At 41.0% G+C, this 16,800-nt stretch overlaps 1 protein-coding gene across 10 annotated transcripts in view; it reads left to right on the forward strand.

The window, feature by feature from the left end:
- CSNK1G3 (casein kinase 1 gamma 3) overlaps positions 1-13,686 on the forward strand; it is a 110,611-nt gene extending 96,925 nt beyond the window's left edge. For all 10 annotated transcript variants that reach the window (XM_053294213.1, XM_053294212.1, XM_053294203.1 and 7 more), the window contains one exon: positions 11,346-13,686. In XM_053294213.1, the coding sequence (XP_053150188.1) occupies positions 11,346-11,400 (55 nt within the window). In that variant the 3' untranslated portion in view covers positions 11,401-13,686. The remainder of the gene's footprint in view (positions 1-11,345) is intronic.
- The last annotated feature ends 3,114 nt before the right edge of the window (positions 13,687-16,800 follow it).

Raw genomic sequence — 16,800 nt, forward strand, 5'->3', positions numbered from 1 at the left:
TAGACCAACTCCCATAATCCCCAGCCCCAGTGGCCTTTGGTTCGGAATTATGGGAGTCGAAGTCCAATTACATCTGGAGACACACACGTTGAGAATCCCTGTTCAATTTCAGCCCTCCTGCGGATGTCGGCCTACAACTCACATAATCCCTGGCTATTAGCCACTGTGGCTGGGGATTATGGGAGTTGTAGTCCAACAACATCTGGGGGGCTTAAGTTGAGCAGGTCTGGTATAGACAGAGCAGACTTGTCCTGGTTCTCCTGAGGTCAGGAGTAGAACAAATGTGCTGAAATTATAAGGAAGCAGATCAAGGTTATATAGTCAGAAGAACTTCAGAAGTGTAAGAACTCTTTGACAGTGGAGCAACCTGCCTACAAAGGTTACAGAGTAGAACAGTCTGCCTACAAACTGCTACAGCACCTATAGAGGATCTATAGCTGTTTCCTGCACTGAGCAGTGCAGGAAACTTAAAGCAGAGGCTTTTATCCCCTACTACTTGATCCATGCATTAATGTGCAGAACACGTGGTTCTTCAGTGTTCTTCACATTGATGCATGGAACTCTTGGATCTTGGATCTTCCATGTGTTCATACTTCCTGCTATCATGCTGATGTCTCATTCAGTCAGCGTGGTGTAGTGGTTAGAGTGCTGGTCTAGGACTGGGGAGACCAGAGTTCAAATCCCCATTCAGCCATGTTACTAGCTGGGTGACTCTGGGCCAGTCACTTCGCTCTCAGCCTAACCTACTTCACAGGGTTGTTGTGAGGAGAAATTTAAGTATGTAGTACACCGCTCTGGGCTCCTTGGAGGAAGAGCGGGATATAAATGTAAAAATAATAATAATAATGTCATTCCAATGTATAGAAACACCATTTTATGAAAAGTTAATCTGATAGGAATATGGCAGGCAACCCCTCTCTTCCAAGAAGGTGCCAGATTATGCTGGGATAACTTGATGAGCTTAAAAGAGAAGAATATACTTATGAGGATAAGTTGAGAGCTGAAGTCAAAGTTACTATAAGCAATGAGACTGAATCACCCATGAAATAGAACTTGGAAATTCTGAAGTACAGACCTATCTTGGAAGTGGAAGGGTCACAGTTAGGGAAGTCGAGGGAAGGAGGGATTTCCTTTCCATGCCTTTGTCTTGGTTCTCAAACTGAACAAGATTTGACAATTTCCTTTACAGGTTGGTAACAGTTGTAGATCCATTAATCGTACAGGACAGCTGCAATAGATGTATGCTCCCTTTAGCTCATATATTTTCTAGGAAGGTCAAACTAGGTGATGCATTAGACACATAATTATTTCTACCATCTTGGTATCTTTTAGAAATAGTTGCTGCAGGAGGCCTAATCCAGGTTCAGACTGTAAGGGCAGGCAGTTTTTCCCACCCCAAATTGCCCCTGAAGTTGCTTGCGAAACTACAATCCAGTTTAGAGCCTTGATGGTGGCTGTTTCAAAAGAGAAAACAAATGTAGGATAAATAAATGTGTTGTCTTTTGGCTCTTAGAAAGTGCTGTTATAACAAAAGCTCTGAAAATGATTCTTCTTGCACAGTAGTTTCTTATTAAGACATTTTATAGTCTTTAGTATACTGACAAAATACATTCATGTAGGCTATAAATAACAATACACGTAGCAGCTATGAGTGTGCATCTGTTCTCCATTTACAGATTTGAAATTTCTGCCTTAGAGAGAATAGCTACAGTAGGACACCTGTAAATAGCAACTGTGTGTGCAGTACATATGAAGGCGAGGCCCTCTAGTGACCACTTTGTGAAGGACATGCCACTTGGCTGCTACTGATTTTTCAGTTGTGTGGAGATACATTTGAGGCAGCCAAAATAGTTTATAATGTATCCTGAAATGTGTACTTGCCCAAAGGAAATGCAGATAGTTTTTTTAAGATTGAAGGATTTTGTTCTTGACTTTATTTTCTTCACTATGCAGTATTTTACTTTTATTCAGAATATTTGGGTTGCAGTATTAGGTGTTTGGGTTGCGAAACATGCCCTTCTGTGATCCTGGGGCAAAGAATTTTGAGCCTGTTCCTTAACCATCGTTAAGTGATTGGGGGCAAGCTGTTGGAGTGCACAATGCTGTGGCCAGTCTCCAAAGTACAGTTTGTGCTAGATCTGCACTGACCCTTTCTGCATTACATAGCCCTTGTTTTGCTTGATGTGCCCATAGCTAGTTCCTGTGTGACTGGTGGGAAAAAGAACAGGATTTTGCCTTCTTATCTTGGGAGCTCTCTTGCCTTGTACTACACAGCTTGATTTCTGTGACTGTTCAAACAGGCTTAAACTGTATCCAAGACAAATGGAAGTGTTAATATCTGTGTGTCCTTAGAATCCTGAGGATAGTAGATTGCTCATTGAAATCTTTGCCCCATGTGCTTGTCATTTAATAACTTGGTCTCCTAAAACTTGGCCTTGGTATTTAGATTTTAAGGTGGTGGGTTCATAGTTCTTTTCACCAACTGCCCTAAATACAACAACTTTGAAACTTTATGAAGGATGAATACCATCATATATGCATGCAAGCTTGTATACATCCAGCATATATGCATGCAAGCTCTGTGTTCTCTGCATCAGACCACCCCTGGGAAATCTTTGGAAGCTTCAGCCAGTGTAGAATGCTGAGGATTGAGTCCTAAAGGATTAGTGGCCACCATAAACCTATCTTGAAACACCAAGCTTAGCTACCTACAGTTATAAAGCCCTAAATAGTTTGGGGCTTCATGCTTAGTGAACACTTATTTCCATTAAGTTCTTCAGAAGTGCAGGTACAATTTGGTCTGGTGGTGTTGACCACACATGGAAAGCCTTATTGGTCACAGACACACTCTTACTGGCAGGTCCTTCCAAAAGAGATCTACCACAGTCTAACTTTGCAAGGTTTCAGAAAGCAGCAACTGCATTTCTAGTTAAGTGGGCATTTGAAATTGATTGAAACATTGTTCATTTTCATGTTTTGGTATTTTAATCTTTACTGAATATGGTTACAGTAGATTTCAAAATGTTGTAGATATTTTCAGAAAGGCCAAAGATGTGTTCTAAGCAAATATACGCTTCCCTGCTGCTGAAAGAGGACATCTCATGGGTTAGACTTCTGCTGCTCCTCCAGAGCCAGGACTATGCAAGTTAACATAGAAAGCTTAAATATGCCTGGGAAGGATAACCCCACCCAGTTCTGATAGTCCTGCATCTGCTCCAGATACAGCCTTCCCCTCTTTCCTGTAAAAGCCTTCTCTCTCACCTCTTAGACCTAATCTTTCTTGTTGCTTTCCAATTCTATGTTTCCTTACAGCTATATCCTCTTTCCTTGCTTATCTTAAGAAAAGGGGGGGGGGCATTCAATACAGAATGGTCCCAGGATCCAGAACATCTTCGGTCCTAGGGGCAATCAAAGCAACATTATCATCCAAGGAGGTACACCAGCAGCATGCCAAGTGCCACAAAGCCCTCATCATTGAGGGCCATTCTAACCACTGGGCACACTGAGGACTTGGGGGAAGAGCCGTCCCGCTTCTCACCACCAGGCTGTGAGGCTCGCCAGGCCCAAGGATGTAGGAAGACAACTCAAACTTTCCCTAACCTGCCCGGGAACCAGGGAAGTTGCTCATATCTCACCGTGGGTGCCATGGAATGTGAAGACCCCTTCTCAGTGCTACCATCACCCCACTGGCTGGCTCAGAAACCATCTTTGATTGGAACTGTGGAGGCCATGATTAGTTCCTGCTTGCCATTAGAGAAAGTGGGCCTCCTTGGAAAGGCAGGAGGAGAATGTGTGGCCTCAGCTGCCTTCAATAGGCCACACAGGTCATGCTGACCAGGCCAGAAGAGGGTGCGAAAATGGAGCAGGCAGGTGTGACGGTGCAGGGGCTGGGCTGCCAACGCCACCTTCAGAAGGTGAGTCACAAGCAGACAACCAAGGGCCAAATATACCAGCCCCAATGGATGTCTCTGAACTGGTTGACCTTATTGGGGATGTCCTCCCTCCCTTCAGGTACTTTCTAAACAGTACCACTAGTATGGCAGGCCTGGTTTAAAGATTTGCTGGAGAAATCTCTCTCCAGAAGTCCAGGTCATCAAGGGAGAAAGGAGTAAAGAGCGAAGGAGGGGTCCATCATCCTTATCCTCAGAAAGCCAGAAAATCTAAAAAGAAAAGCAAGTGTAAAGAGAAATCCTCAAAAAATAAGCATTCCTCCTCTCATTCCTCAGATTTCAGGATATGAGGCACCTGATCGGCATGTTCCACTTGGCAAGTAACATAAAATCCTCACCATACTATGCACTAACCTTGCAATAAAGAGTATGCAACAACTTGATCCAGTATAGTTTTATAATTAAAGATATTTTCATTCTAAGATAAGACAGAACATAACAATTGGAAATCACATAAATGAAACTAAATATTTCACATTAGAAGAATGCTGAAGTCCATTGTGTGGAGAATAATATAGTCCATACCAAACAAGTCCACACATCCGCAATGGTGACCCGGTGAGCTCCATTTCGATGTTGGAGAACAGTCTTCAAAAAGTGACAACACTGGTCCAAATGCTCCAAAATTCAATTTTAATATAGACAGCCACATCTACTACTTCTGGAAAATTCACTAATCAAGAACCATGTTCTTGTAAGATTCTAATAAGGTAGCTTTGTACATATTAAGATTGGATTTTTGAGCATTTGGACCAGTGTTGTCACTCTTCGAAGACTGTTCTCCACTTGATAAAAACTAACATCGAAACGGGGGTTACCATTTATTACAGACTATATTACTCTCCATACAATGGACTTCAGCATTTCTCTAATGTGACATATTTAGTTTCATTGATATGATTACCAATTGTTATGTTTTGTCTTACCTTAGATTGAGAATATCTTTGATTATACTGGATCCCGTTGTTGCATACACTTAATTGCATGGTTAGTGCATAGTATGGTAGCAATCTTATTGTTCCTTGTTTGCTTGATTTAAGAGATCTCAGTACACATTGTTTATCTTTTCCCCTTGGGCAAGTGCCACAAAACCTGGACAATGTTGGGATGGTCCCTCCTCAAGAACAACCACTCCAAGGGGACCAGGATCTCAAAGAGTACACTAGAGAGGAAGGTGAATGGTCAGATGATGAACATAGCAATAGCAATAGCACTTACATTTATATACCGCTTTATAGCCAGAGCTCTCTAAGCGGTTTACAATGATTTAGCATATTGCCCCCAACATTCTGGGTACTCACTCATTTTACCGACCTCAGAAGGATGGAAGGCTGAGTCAACCTTGAGCCCCTGGTCAGGATCGAACTTGCAACCTTCTGGTTACAGGGCGGCAGTTTTACCACTGCGCCACCAGGGGCTCAGTTACATACTGAATCATTTCCCACCTCTCAGACATGCTTTAATCCTGATTTGATCCCTCTGCTGAGTAAGGCAATTCACACCCTGGGCTTCCAATTGGGCTCCTCCCAAGAGGACCAATCTAATTCTAAGGGAGCACTTGTCCTAAAAAGACCAGGAAAAATATGTTTCCTTTTCTAGAAGTTTTCAGTGATACAGTGAAACAGGAATGGGCATTGCCTGCCATAACCAGGAAGCCTAGTATACTGGCTAATAAGTTTTACAGTTTCTCTGAAGAAAGCCTAAAACTTCTCAAAGTGCCTCCACTGATGGGCTGGTAGAGGCCCTCCTATCGGGTGCGGTGCTTCCAAAGGATAGAGATGTCCTCCTACAGGATCCTTCTGAGAAAAAGATAGTCATCCCTGAGGAGGGTTCATGAAGCCTCTTCGCTAGCCATGTACTCATCTACAACAGCCTCCAGGGCTTCATCTTCAGGGTTGGTCGATGATTCAAAATCCACCAGAGTATCCCATATGCTTAAAACAAACTTTGTTAAAAGTTTAACACAATTCTTTCATGCCTGGGAATTCCCCACCAGCGGTAGGGGGGTCCTTCAGACCATTCAGCATGGGTACAGAATAGAGTACACCTCTCTCCCCTCAAGCAGAATCTTGCGAGCTCCACTCGCATATCAAGCATCCAGGCCTCCTATGGGCCATCCATTTTTTCTTTTCTTTCCAGATGGAAACTATAGTAGCAGTACAGCCAGTGCCTCTTCAATAGCTAAGGCAAAGGGATTTAGTCTATTCTCTTCACCATGCCAAAAAGGGACAGCTCCCTCAGAGCAGTCCTGGACCTCAAGTTTCTCAACAAATTTGTCAGACACAAAAAATTCAAGATAGACCCTGAGGTCAGTTGCAGAATCCTTGAACCACCTGGATCACCATACCTCCATAGACCTGACAGAGGCCTATCTCCACATCCCATTTCATCTAGACAGTCGGCTATTCCTCCACTTCAGATATGTGGGCAGGCATTATCAATACAAAGCCATACTTTTCGGTCTATCATCAGCACCCAGCATATTCACGAAGGAACATTTTGCTTCAAGTTCTGTTCAGTCATGGATTTCTAGTCAGCCAGTTGGAGCCAACTCTCTCCCTCTAAGAAATTACACCATCTGGGGGTAGTAAGAGACACCACCCTACCCCAGGTTAATCCTATCCCAAGAACGCATTCAAAAGACCCTGGCCACAATTAGTTTGATTTCCCAGGCAACAGGGTACTGCTTCTAATTCTTGTTCAACTATTGGGGCTAATGGTGGCAACTCTGGATGTGATACATTTGGCCAGGTTCCACCTATGCCTACTCCAGTGGTTCTTGCTCGCTTTTCAGAATGTGATACCGCTAAAATCTCAAATGAGACTATTAGTACCCCTCAAATCTCAGTCAGTACCTGAATTGGTGGACAACTCCAAACCGCCTTTCCCAAGGAAACCAATTTCTGGACCCACCCAGTCGCTTTGTTTCTTTTTATTTCAATAAGAGTACAACAGTTCGTATAATATATCCAAGGATAGCAATTATATGTGTGAGTATAAGTGGAAAAGAAAAAGAAATCCCTTAAGCACAACTTTTAACATAATAATTTACAACCTACCAAGAAAAAGAAAGAAAGGGAAGGGGTAAAAAAAAAACAACCATCAAAGGATATATATATTTTGTTTTCAAACCATAATTCATTAAAATTTGACCCGATATCTGAAATTTCCTCTTCTTTACCTTTCAGGCGGGCAGGGGTTCAAATGCTGACAAGAAATACATGTCAGTTATCCAGAGTTGCAGTTCAGGAGTAAATTTGTCCTTCAAGTGCTATATCCTTTTAAGAACATAAGAAAAGCCCTGCTGGATCAGGCCCAAGGTCTATCTAGTCCAGCATCCTGTTTCACACAGTGGCCCACCTGGGAAACCCACAGGCAAGAGCTCTTGGTTTTTGGCAACCCCCAAGCATGAAGGATCCACAATTCCTGATGTAATGCTACCTTCCATATGCTGGGGATGTACCCCAACAAAACATGGAAGGAATGTCCTTGACAGACAATGATTGCTGAAGTGTCTTGTTAACAACCTTATGGACTTCAAGGTAAAATAGCACAATAACCAGACAAAACCAAACCATAAGCGTAAGTGTACCCACATACAAATTACATCTCCAACAGCTAGAAATCTACTACCATCCCCTGTTAAGCATTCTCTGATGTGTCCAATAAACTCAGAATAAAAGTTTCTTCTGTATTAACCTCATTTTGAGATCTAAAAAGGCATGTTTTGCTGCCTTCCAAACAACCTGCCATTGATTTTAGTAAGAGAAGATTTTCAAGGTCATTGTTACAAAGATCTCTGATATAATCAATATCAATCTTATCAATGTGTTTAGAGCAAGGTTACAGGCCTAGGACTAATAATAGAAATGGAGTTTCAGAAGCTGCAATAGCACCAGGACCAAAAAGCTGTGATAGTAAATGTGTTAGTTCAATAAACTGCCAGCTAGCATTTAAAGATAAATAAAAAATTGGCTCTCAAAGTATCAAAAGGTTCAGAAAAGATCAGTTGATCTAGTGTAATGATGATGTTGGAAGCCCAGTTAGCCCAATAAAAAGATTTGCAAGCAGTCTTCAAATGGATTCTCCCACAACGTAAGCTTTTCATGCTGGAAAGGATTGAAACCATGTCTAGAACCCAAAATTCTCCATATATGCCTTGTGGTTTTAAACATTGGTAATGACCTAGATCAACAAATAATGAACCCAGCACCTGCCAAGATTTTAGTGGGGAGTCAAATATTAGCTTTCAAGTTGTGCCCAAGGTATGACCAAAACTTGGGTCTCATTTTTCCACCCTAAGACTAAAGATGGAATAAATTCCCAATGATGTGCTTGAAAATGCAGAAAGTTAAACCTACCTTCTTCAATAGGTAGTTGAAGCTTACGAAATGAAAATCTGGGCAAAATTTGAATTTACTAATTGAGTGAGCTTCCTAGAAATTACTAGGCCTAAATACACAAGAGTGTATCATCAATAACCAGAGCCATTATGAAGACCAGTGCCATCCTTTGGGTTGGAGAGCCCACTACCTCTATCATTCAGCCCAGGGGAAATGGTCCTCAAAGGAAAGGGAACACAGAATCAATTGGCTGGAGCTGAGGGCCATCCGCCTGGCATTGATGGCTTTTCAACACCTATTGAGAGGCAAATATGTCCTGGTCCATGTGGACGTCACAGCAAAAGTGCACATCACTCACCAAGGAGGAGCCAGGTCACACTCCTTACACCGGGAAGCAACACTTCTCCAGTGGGTGGAAACACATCTGGCATCCCTGTAGGCACATCATGTGAGTGGCATTCTAAACACCAAAGCGTATTGGCTCAGCCAGACAGAAATTCACCCAGCAGAATGATGCCTCAACCATTGGGTATTCAACCTGATCATGGCACACTTTGGATGCCTACAAGTTGACCTTTTCACAGCACCCAAGAACACCAAGGTTCCATGATTCTTCACTTGCTTCCTGTGCAAAGGAACCCTAACCCTGATCAGCAGATTCCTTCACAAAGTTCATTTGTACCAGATGGAGGTCATCCTAGTGTCTCCGTAATGGCCAAGGAGGTGCTGGTTTTCAGAGATCCTCCATCTTGCCATAACACACCCATGGTTCCTGCTGGTTTCAACAGACTTACTACAATAAGTGCCGATCGTTCACCACGATCCAGCCTGCTTAAACTTGGCTGCCTGGAAACTGGTGTAACATCCTAAAACAGCACAGATACTCCACAAGGTCTTGAACACCATATTGGCATCTAGGAAAGTTTCCACAAATAGGATATAACAGTCCACCTGGTGGGCATTTTTTGCATTAGTATTCTTGGCACTACAGAAATAAGGAAATGTGCAAGCACTTCTTGCCCTTACAGGAAGGTTTGGACAAGAGTTTAAAAGTGAACACACTAAAGCAACAAGCAGCAACACTCTCAGGACTTTTAGCCTCTAACACCTGTCAACAGCACCTCATACAATCTTTCCTCAAATGTTTTCTCAGAGGAGCTATGCTGCTTTCACCACCTGATGTACAGTTCCCGACATGGAATCTCTACACCTTTCTTCAGGCAGTACAAGGCCCCTACTTCTAATCTATCAGATCTTTTCCACTCCATCTTCTATAAACTGGCATTCCTGGTAGCAGTCACCTCCGCCAAAAGAGTGTCAGAGCCCTATCTGTCAACAAACACTTATGCATATTTTCACCTGACTCATTTAGACTAATCTCTGATCTATCATTCATCCATAAGATACCATCAGTTTTTCACAGATCCCAGGACGTTCTTCTGCCTTCTTTCTGCCCTAAGCCTTCATATCAGTCAGAGTGGGCATGGCACAAGCTAGATGTAGGATGATGCTTAAAGACCTACATCCAACGTACTGACCTGTGCTAGTCCTTAGATGCCTTGTTTGAGTTGTATCTCCCTATTTCCATGGGCCAGAAGGTCTCAACCACTGTTGCCAAGAGGATCAAAGCTTGAATATCGCAGGCATATGACCCATTAAAAATACCAATGCCTCTCCATATCAGCTCATTCGATTAGGGCAGCAGCAATGATAGTCTTTTTCTACAAGTGCTCCCCTGTCTGAGATATGTAAAGCAGCAACCTGATCTGCTCCATCTACCTTCACAAGGCATTACAAGATGGACACGCAATGTTCCACTGAAGCCGCATTTGGTAGAAGAGTACTACAGCAGGTACACCCTTGCAGTAGTCCTGGACACTTCCCACCCAGGTTCATCAGCTGTGGCATGTCCCACGAGATGTCTTCTATCAGCAGCAAGGAACAGAGCACTGGTTACTTGCCACGTAAGCTTCTTCCTGCTGCTGGATATGAGGATATCTCTCCCAACTCCCCCCCCCCCCCACTTGGGCCATCCGGGTCTACCGGGAACTGCCTTTTTAAAATCTGCCTTCTATTCCTTAAATTTATCTCTGAATTGATATTCTCTGTTATCTCAACTTGACTGTTCAGACCTGAGTGGGGTTGTCCTTCCCAGGCATAATTAAGCTTTCTAAGTTAATATGCATAGTCCTGCCCCTGGTGCAGCAGAGGAAATATAACTCACAAGATGTCCTCATATCCAGCAGCAGGAAGACGCCTTCACGGTAAGTAACCAATTCTCGGTTTTGCTCTGCCACTTTACTTGGGGACACTGCCTAGTCTGTTTGGTGTAACAGTTGGGTAGTCCCTAAGAATGAACATCATTACTGATAAACTAATTGGTAACAATATGCTAACACTGCCTTTCCTGTTCAGTCATCCAGTAATACTACAGTATAATTCTGTTTTGCTGATGCTATTGATGCCATTAGACACAATTAAAGAAGCCAAACAAATACTACTGGACATAAAGAGAAATTGTGTATAATTGTATATAACTCCATGCATTTCCAATTTTAGATCATACATTGCTCTCATAAGCTCTCAAAAACCATAACTTCAGTCCAAAATCTAAAAAGAATTTTTTTTACAAACTCCTATGCAAAAATATTTTAATAATGGGATGGCCATGCTATCCTTCCCACTTATACTGTTTGACTTCATCCAATGAGCAGAATCTAGACTAAATCATTACTAAATGCCTTTGCAATAAGCAAGACAAGTAAGTCATGATTAATTTAAGTCCCATTAATCTCAGTCATTACTAACTTAGTCTGGATCCTACTCAGTGTGTAGTAAATTACTATCCTATGTTGTGTATATGTGTTGATATTTGTCATACATCATATTTGTCAAAGTCAACATCATATTTGTCAAAGTCAAACACAGCTGGCTTAAAAAAAAATCCTTAACTTTGTATTTATTTAATTATATTTAGAATAGCATCTCAGCTTATTAAACATGGATTATTTTTTCTGTACATATGATGGATGTTTCTATATGTCAATTTCAGGTGCTGCTGTTTTTTCAAGCGAAGGAAAAGGAAAACCATTCAGCGCCACAAATGACTTTGGAGGAAGGCAGACCATGGGGAATTACTTACTTGCTCATCTGCTATCTTGTGACAAGTCATCTCTGTAGTGACCACACATTTTTCTGGCACCCCTCCTCCAGTGAAAAGGTCATCATACATGCTTTGGTTTGGTTATTCGACATTCATATATTAGTTTGGATCATCTCTTCTGGAAGCTTTAAAGCTGTGTCAACACAAGTACTTACTTGACCGCTAAGATACTGGACCAATGAAAAACAAATGCTGCTCTTTCTTCAGCAAAACTAAACTGTCATAGAAAACATTAGCGGTGTAATAGCTGAAGACCAGATATTTAATAACCTGGCATGGCTGAGGTTTTTGTGATGCCATATTGAAAGCAGTTGATATCCAAGAGAACAATGCAAATGAAAGCATAACTACCCAAGCATTTAAAATAAGTCGTGCTTTAAGATTTCTTTTCATTGATTTCTTTTTCCTGCATTGCTGAAAAAAAATGATGGTACTGCGTTTTCAAATTGTTACCATTAAATCCTATCAGAAAACATGGTACAGTCACTGCCCAGTGGTACTGAGACAGAAGCAAGATGAAGAGCCATCTGACAAAAGTCTTAAGTGCTTGGTTTCTGGGGGGAAGGGGTTGAATCATTGTCAGTAAAATCTGGGTTTCAAAATCTGCTTTTGTTGTGCCTCTAAGATGCAGTGTAGTACAAGTGGCAATAGTGCTTGTTAAGAAATACAAAATGTTTGTACAATGCAAGTTGTGCTTCCAGTTATGTCTGACACCAAGGCTGAAACTTCAACAGAAAGATATTTGGGGGGTTGTAAGACACACACTACAAGGAAGTAACTGTGAACATAAATTAGAGAATGGGAATTTAAATCTGAAAACTCCTATCAAAAACTAGTGCTGATTGGCTACCTTTTAAAAAGTGAAAATCTGGATGTGCCATGTAACAAACTGGTGTCTGATTATGAGAGAAAGTGGAAATGGGTTGGATTTAAAACTGCCTTGAATGAATGCTGGCCTGTAGTTCTTGATCACTGCTGGGGATTTCTGGAATTTTCTTGGTTTTTGGTGAAATATTGCAGCTCTTCTAATACAGTTGATAAGATTGATCAGGTACTTGCCCCATAGCTCCTTGAAGTGCCTGTATTATGAATACTGAACAAACTAGCTGTTCAGTAGAAAAGGCAGCCCTTTCCATTGTTTCAGATCTGCTTCATTTAAAGCCATAATGACAGAGGTGTGCTTTTGTCATGTTTAGCTGCCAGTATCATGAAGAGATGGAATAAAGGAATGAAAATGGCCAGACGGATATGTTGACCAAAATTCAAATTGTGTATGTCTTCTTTTAAAGATAGCTTCCTAGAGCTAACTTTTAATAACTTTTGTCTATCTGTGCATGCCTTTTGGCATACTTATTTATTTTAATCTCTTGTGGTAACATTCTAAATGTGTATTTAAATTGATAAATGCACACCTTTGGATTCATTATTGCATTTACAGGGATTGTTTTGTAATTTATTTTTTCTTAACAGCCAAAAGTGCAGTGCATTGTCTCAAATTAGGTGCACACATTAACACATTGTACAAATCTGGTCATTGTTTGTCACTGTTGCTCTTAATGACTTCAGCAAATTCTTGATCTAAAAGCTTGAACCTGGCCTATAAAAGCATACACTATGGGACTTGGTCAAAAGTTTCCACTCTACTGTTTGTATTATTGATAATGTCTTAAACTCTCAAGGAGACTGAATTTTTTTATTTTTATTTGAGCTGAGAAGGTAGACGGTTAACTTGGCTATCCTAATGTGAACATTTTCTTTGCAGTATTTGACCAAATTTCTTTCTCCATAATATTTGTAAATACATTCAGTATCTTTCTTATTATACACCTGTTCAGTGTCATTCTCAAGGGTTTCTTTGGCCTGTACAGTGTTTATACGATCTGAAATCCTTACACATAAACAGTGTGTATATTAATCCAATTATGGACTTGAAGATTGAAGAAAAAAATACAAAACCTGTTTTACTGCAAAGACCAGAATCTAGACATTGCTATTTAGCAATATTTTTAAGTACTCCATTATAATGCTAAGGAAGATGTCCTGGCAACACACAACTGATCAATAGTAAGTTATGCAGTTATGTTCAGGTTAAGCCAACAATGTTTGCATTTATATGCTTTTTCCCTGTCTAAACTAATGAAATCAAAATTGCCTGAATGTCTGATAAAATACATCCCTGTTTAAAATATGTAATGGATGATGAAGAAGAAAATAAAGGTAGTTTTTTTTATTTGTTGGTTTCATCTTTATAGCATTGAACTAATGAAGATTGCTGGCAGCTGAAACTGTCTACGAGGGACTACTTTCCTATCATTTTACAAACTACAGTCTCTACACCCTTGTAAAAGATTCAATATAGCATTGTGGGCTTGATATACCATTGTGATATTAAGGAAATTGGCTGTACAAAATAGTCTCAGATTTAGTTGATCCCGCTTTTCATAAGATTTGGTAAACACACTGGATTTCTGTTAGGTCTAGTGAAAAGGCTACTAAAACTGATATACTGAGCCAAATGGTTTTATGTTACCTTCCCCAGTGCCATAAATAAAGTATTTTGATGCTAGACATATTTTACTTGAAAGAAGATTCCATTGGCTTCACTTGAGATACACACCTTTCATGTTTTGTGCTGCTACTCTTCAAATAAATGCTGTGCTGAAAGAAATTACTATCCAGTACTCTAGCTTTTAAACAATTTCAAATTAAAGCTGAGCAATGGGTCTAAGGCAAATGTGTACAATTTGTTTCTTATCAACTTGACTAGCCCACCAGTAGTATATTGTGACTTTCCAGTGGTGTTTATTTTTTCAATTGCAGCTGGTGGGCTCGATTTGGTTTAGTAAATCACATGTTGTACAGCCTTAATTTAAGCCATAGTACATACAGTGTAGTCACCTTAAGTGGCACTGCAGGGAAATGCTTGACTAACAAGCAGAAGGTTTCCAGTTCAAATCCCCACTTGTACTATATTGGGCAGCAGTGATATAGGAAGAAGCTGAAAGGCCATCTCATACTGCACGGGAGGAGGCAATGGTAAACCCCTCCTACCAAAGAAAACCACAGGGCTCTGTGGGCACCAGGAGTCGAAACTGACTTGACGGTACACTTTACTTATATACAGTATATGGGTACTGTAGAAAAACCACAATACTGCTTCTGGCAGCCTTTTAGTGGTTTGGTTGAATTAGAAAAGTAATACTGTCTCATCCTGCATAAGGCTGAATTTCTCTGTAGGATGGGATGATTATTTTTGAGTACTTTAGGAATTTTTAAAGTCTTTACACAAAATGGCAAAACAGATTAACATAAGTGTTCTGTGATTCTTTTTTTCTGTGTTTACAATTAACTAATAGTAACAGGAAAATGATCACGTATGATAAGAGGAGCTCCTAGAGTTATCTCAAGAAGAAACGGTTTCTAAAATCTTAACCTTTGGATTGTATGTCCCATGGTTGTCAAAAACAGCTACCACAGGCACTATTCCATGTTGGGACCTTTTGTCATTAGTAGAGATGGAGGAAGGTCACTGGACTCTCATGTTAAAATCACTGTCTATCTCCCTCTGTTTAGGTTCCCTAACAGGGAACAGATATACACATTTCTGCTCTGTTTCAGTGATTGCATGCCATTGTTCGTTTTTCAGTTGGAAGCACTGTGCTATTATAGGATCCAATTGTTTCTGCTGACATAACACTTCATCTGCCGCACAGATTACAGCAAATTGCATCGTAAGTGCATTTCTTTGCAACAAAGCAGCTGCTAGTGGCATCACTAGAATGTCAGTCTCTACACCAGAAGTTGCCAACTCTCCTGCCAAATTCATCTGATATATTTCCTAACCCTGCTATACAACATTGTCCAAAGGTGTGCCCTTTGATCAAAAACTGCCTTCCCATGTGCTTTTAAGACTAATAGGCAAACACACATCCCATCCTGCATGTGAACATATGTTGCCTGTCCACTCAATAGGCACAGTATAGGTACAGAAGCAGGCCCACACAACCCAATGGTTCTACCCACATCTCCCATGCCAGCACACATACTTCACCATTAAGAGTAGATGACTGGCAAAGGGAAAATCAAGGGACTGAACAGTATCTTGGAGTCTTTTTGTGCAAAACTCACAAGTTTGAAGAAAGAAAGTAGGCATATGCCTGCATTTAAAAAACAGGAAAATAAATGTGCCCCATTCATTCTGCTTGGAAAACAAATGGAAATCCATTTGGTTTTGTTACATTCATTTCAATGGAGCCTCATCCCACCATCACAAATTGGATGACATGTTCAGGGTTTGAGCATTGCATCTGTCGACTCTGAGTGACTCGATACAAAACCCCCACTTTATATGCAATTGAAATGCGTGTTAGTATGAGTTGCACTGATTCCACTGGCTGATTGAGAAAAGGCTTAATTTCTGTGGGACTGCTCTGGATAAGTTTTCTCATGTCCACCATGAAAAGAACCAGCACCTTTTCTGTGCCTTGCAAATTTTGTGTTTCCTATCCTATGCATACAAAATTTGGAGGAGGTGGTCTACTCCATTAAGGCAGCATGTCCAAACAATTTCAGATATGCAGACTACATATTTTAGAGGCACTTAAAAAAAGCACACAACTAATAACTGGAAGTGACTTCAGGAGGAAAGACACAGCAGCTTTCCTCACATCTGTTTTCCCAGTGCGTGGAAAACATGCACTGTTCTCTGTTTTCCCAGTGCGTGGAAAACATGCACTGTTCTCTGTTTTCCCAGTGCGTGGAAAACATGCACTGTTCTCTGTTTTCGCAGTGCATGGAAAACACTGTTGGCATGGTATTTCCAGGCATTCCACAATCACCTGAAATGGTGGAGCAGCTGTGACTCTCTCAAAGGGGTTGACTGCATGAAAAAACGAAGATCAAAAGCAGTCACAAAATAAATCAACTCGTAAACAAAATAAATAACAGTGAATGTAGAGAAAAGTTCTCTTGAACAGCCCTAGAATATATTGCCGCAATGAGCAGTAAATGCAGTTTTACAAACAATTGAGCTAGAGCATGTGTTAGCTCAGTGCTCTTCATTGCAAGGCTTGGGAGCCAGTGGCTTCCATTGATTTTTTATTAGATCTGAATAATCTGCACAGCACCCTGACTCTGTGTGGAGGTGACTTCCCGGTGCTTCACTTTGCCCAGTGCTGGTGGGGCTCTTTTAAGGGAAATGGAGCCTTGTTGAGCCCAGTACCATCTTGAAAAGCATTCACAGAGCTCTGGTAAATTTAGTCCTTACCCCCATGTAGTCTTTTTTCCATAGAGCGCTCTAGGAAAAGGGCTGCAGTGGAGAGGAGAGCATAGGAAAGTTCGGTTT

This window comes from Hemicordylus capensis, chromosome 2 (assembly GCF_027244095.1).
Source record: "Hemicordylus capensis ecotype Gifberg chromosome 2, rHemCap1.1.pri, whole genome shotgun sequence".
NCBI lineage: Eukaryota > Metazoa > Chordata > Lepidosauria > Squamata > Cordylidae > Hemicordylus > Hemicordylus capensis.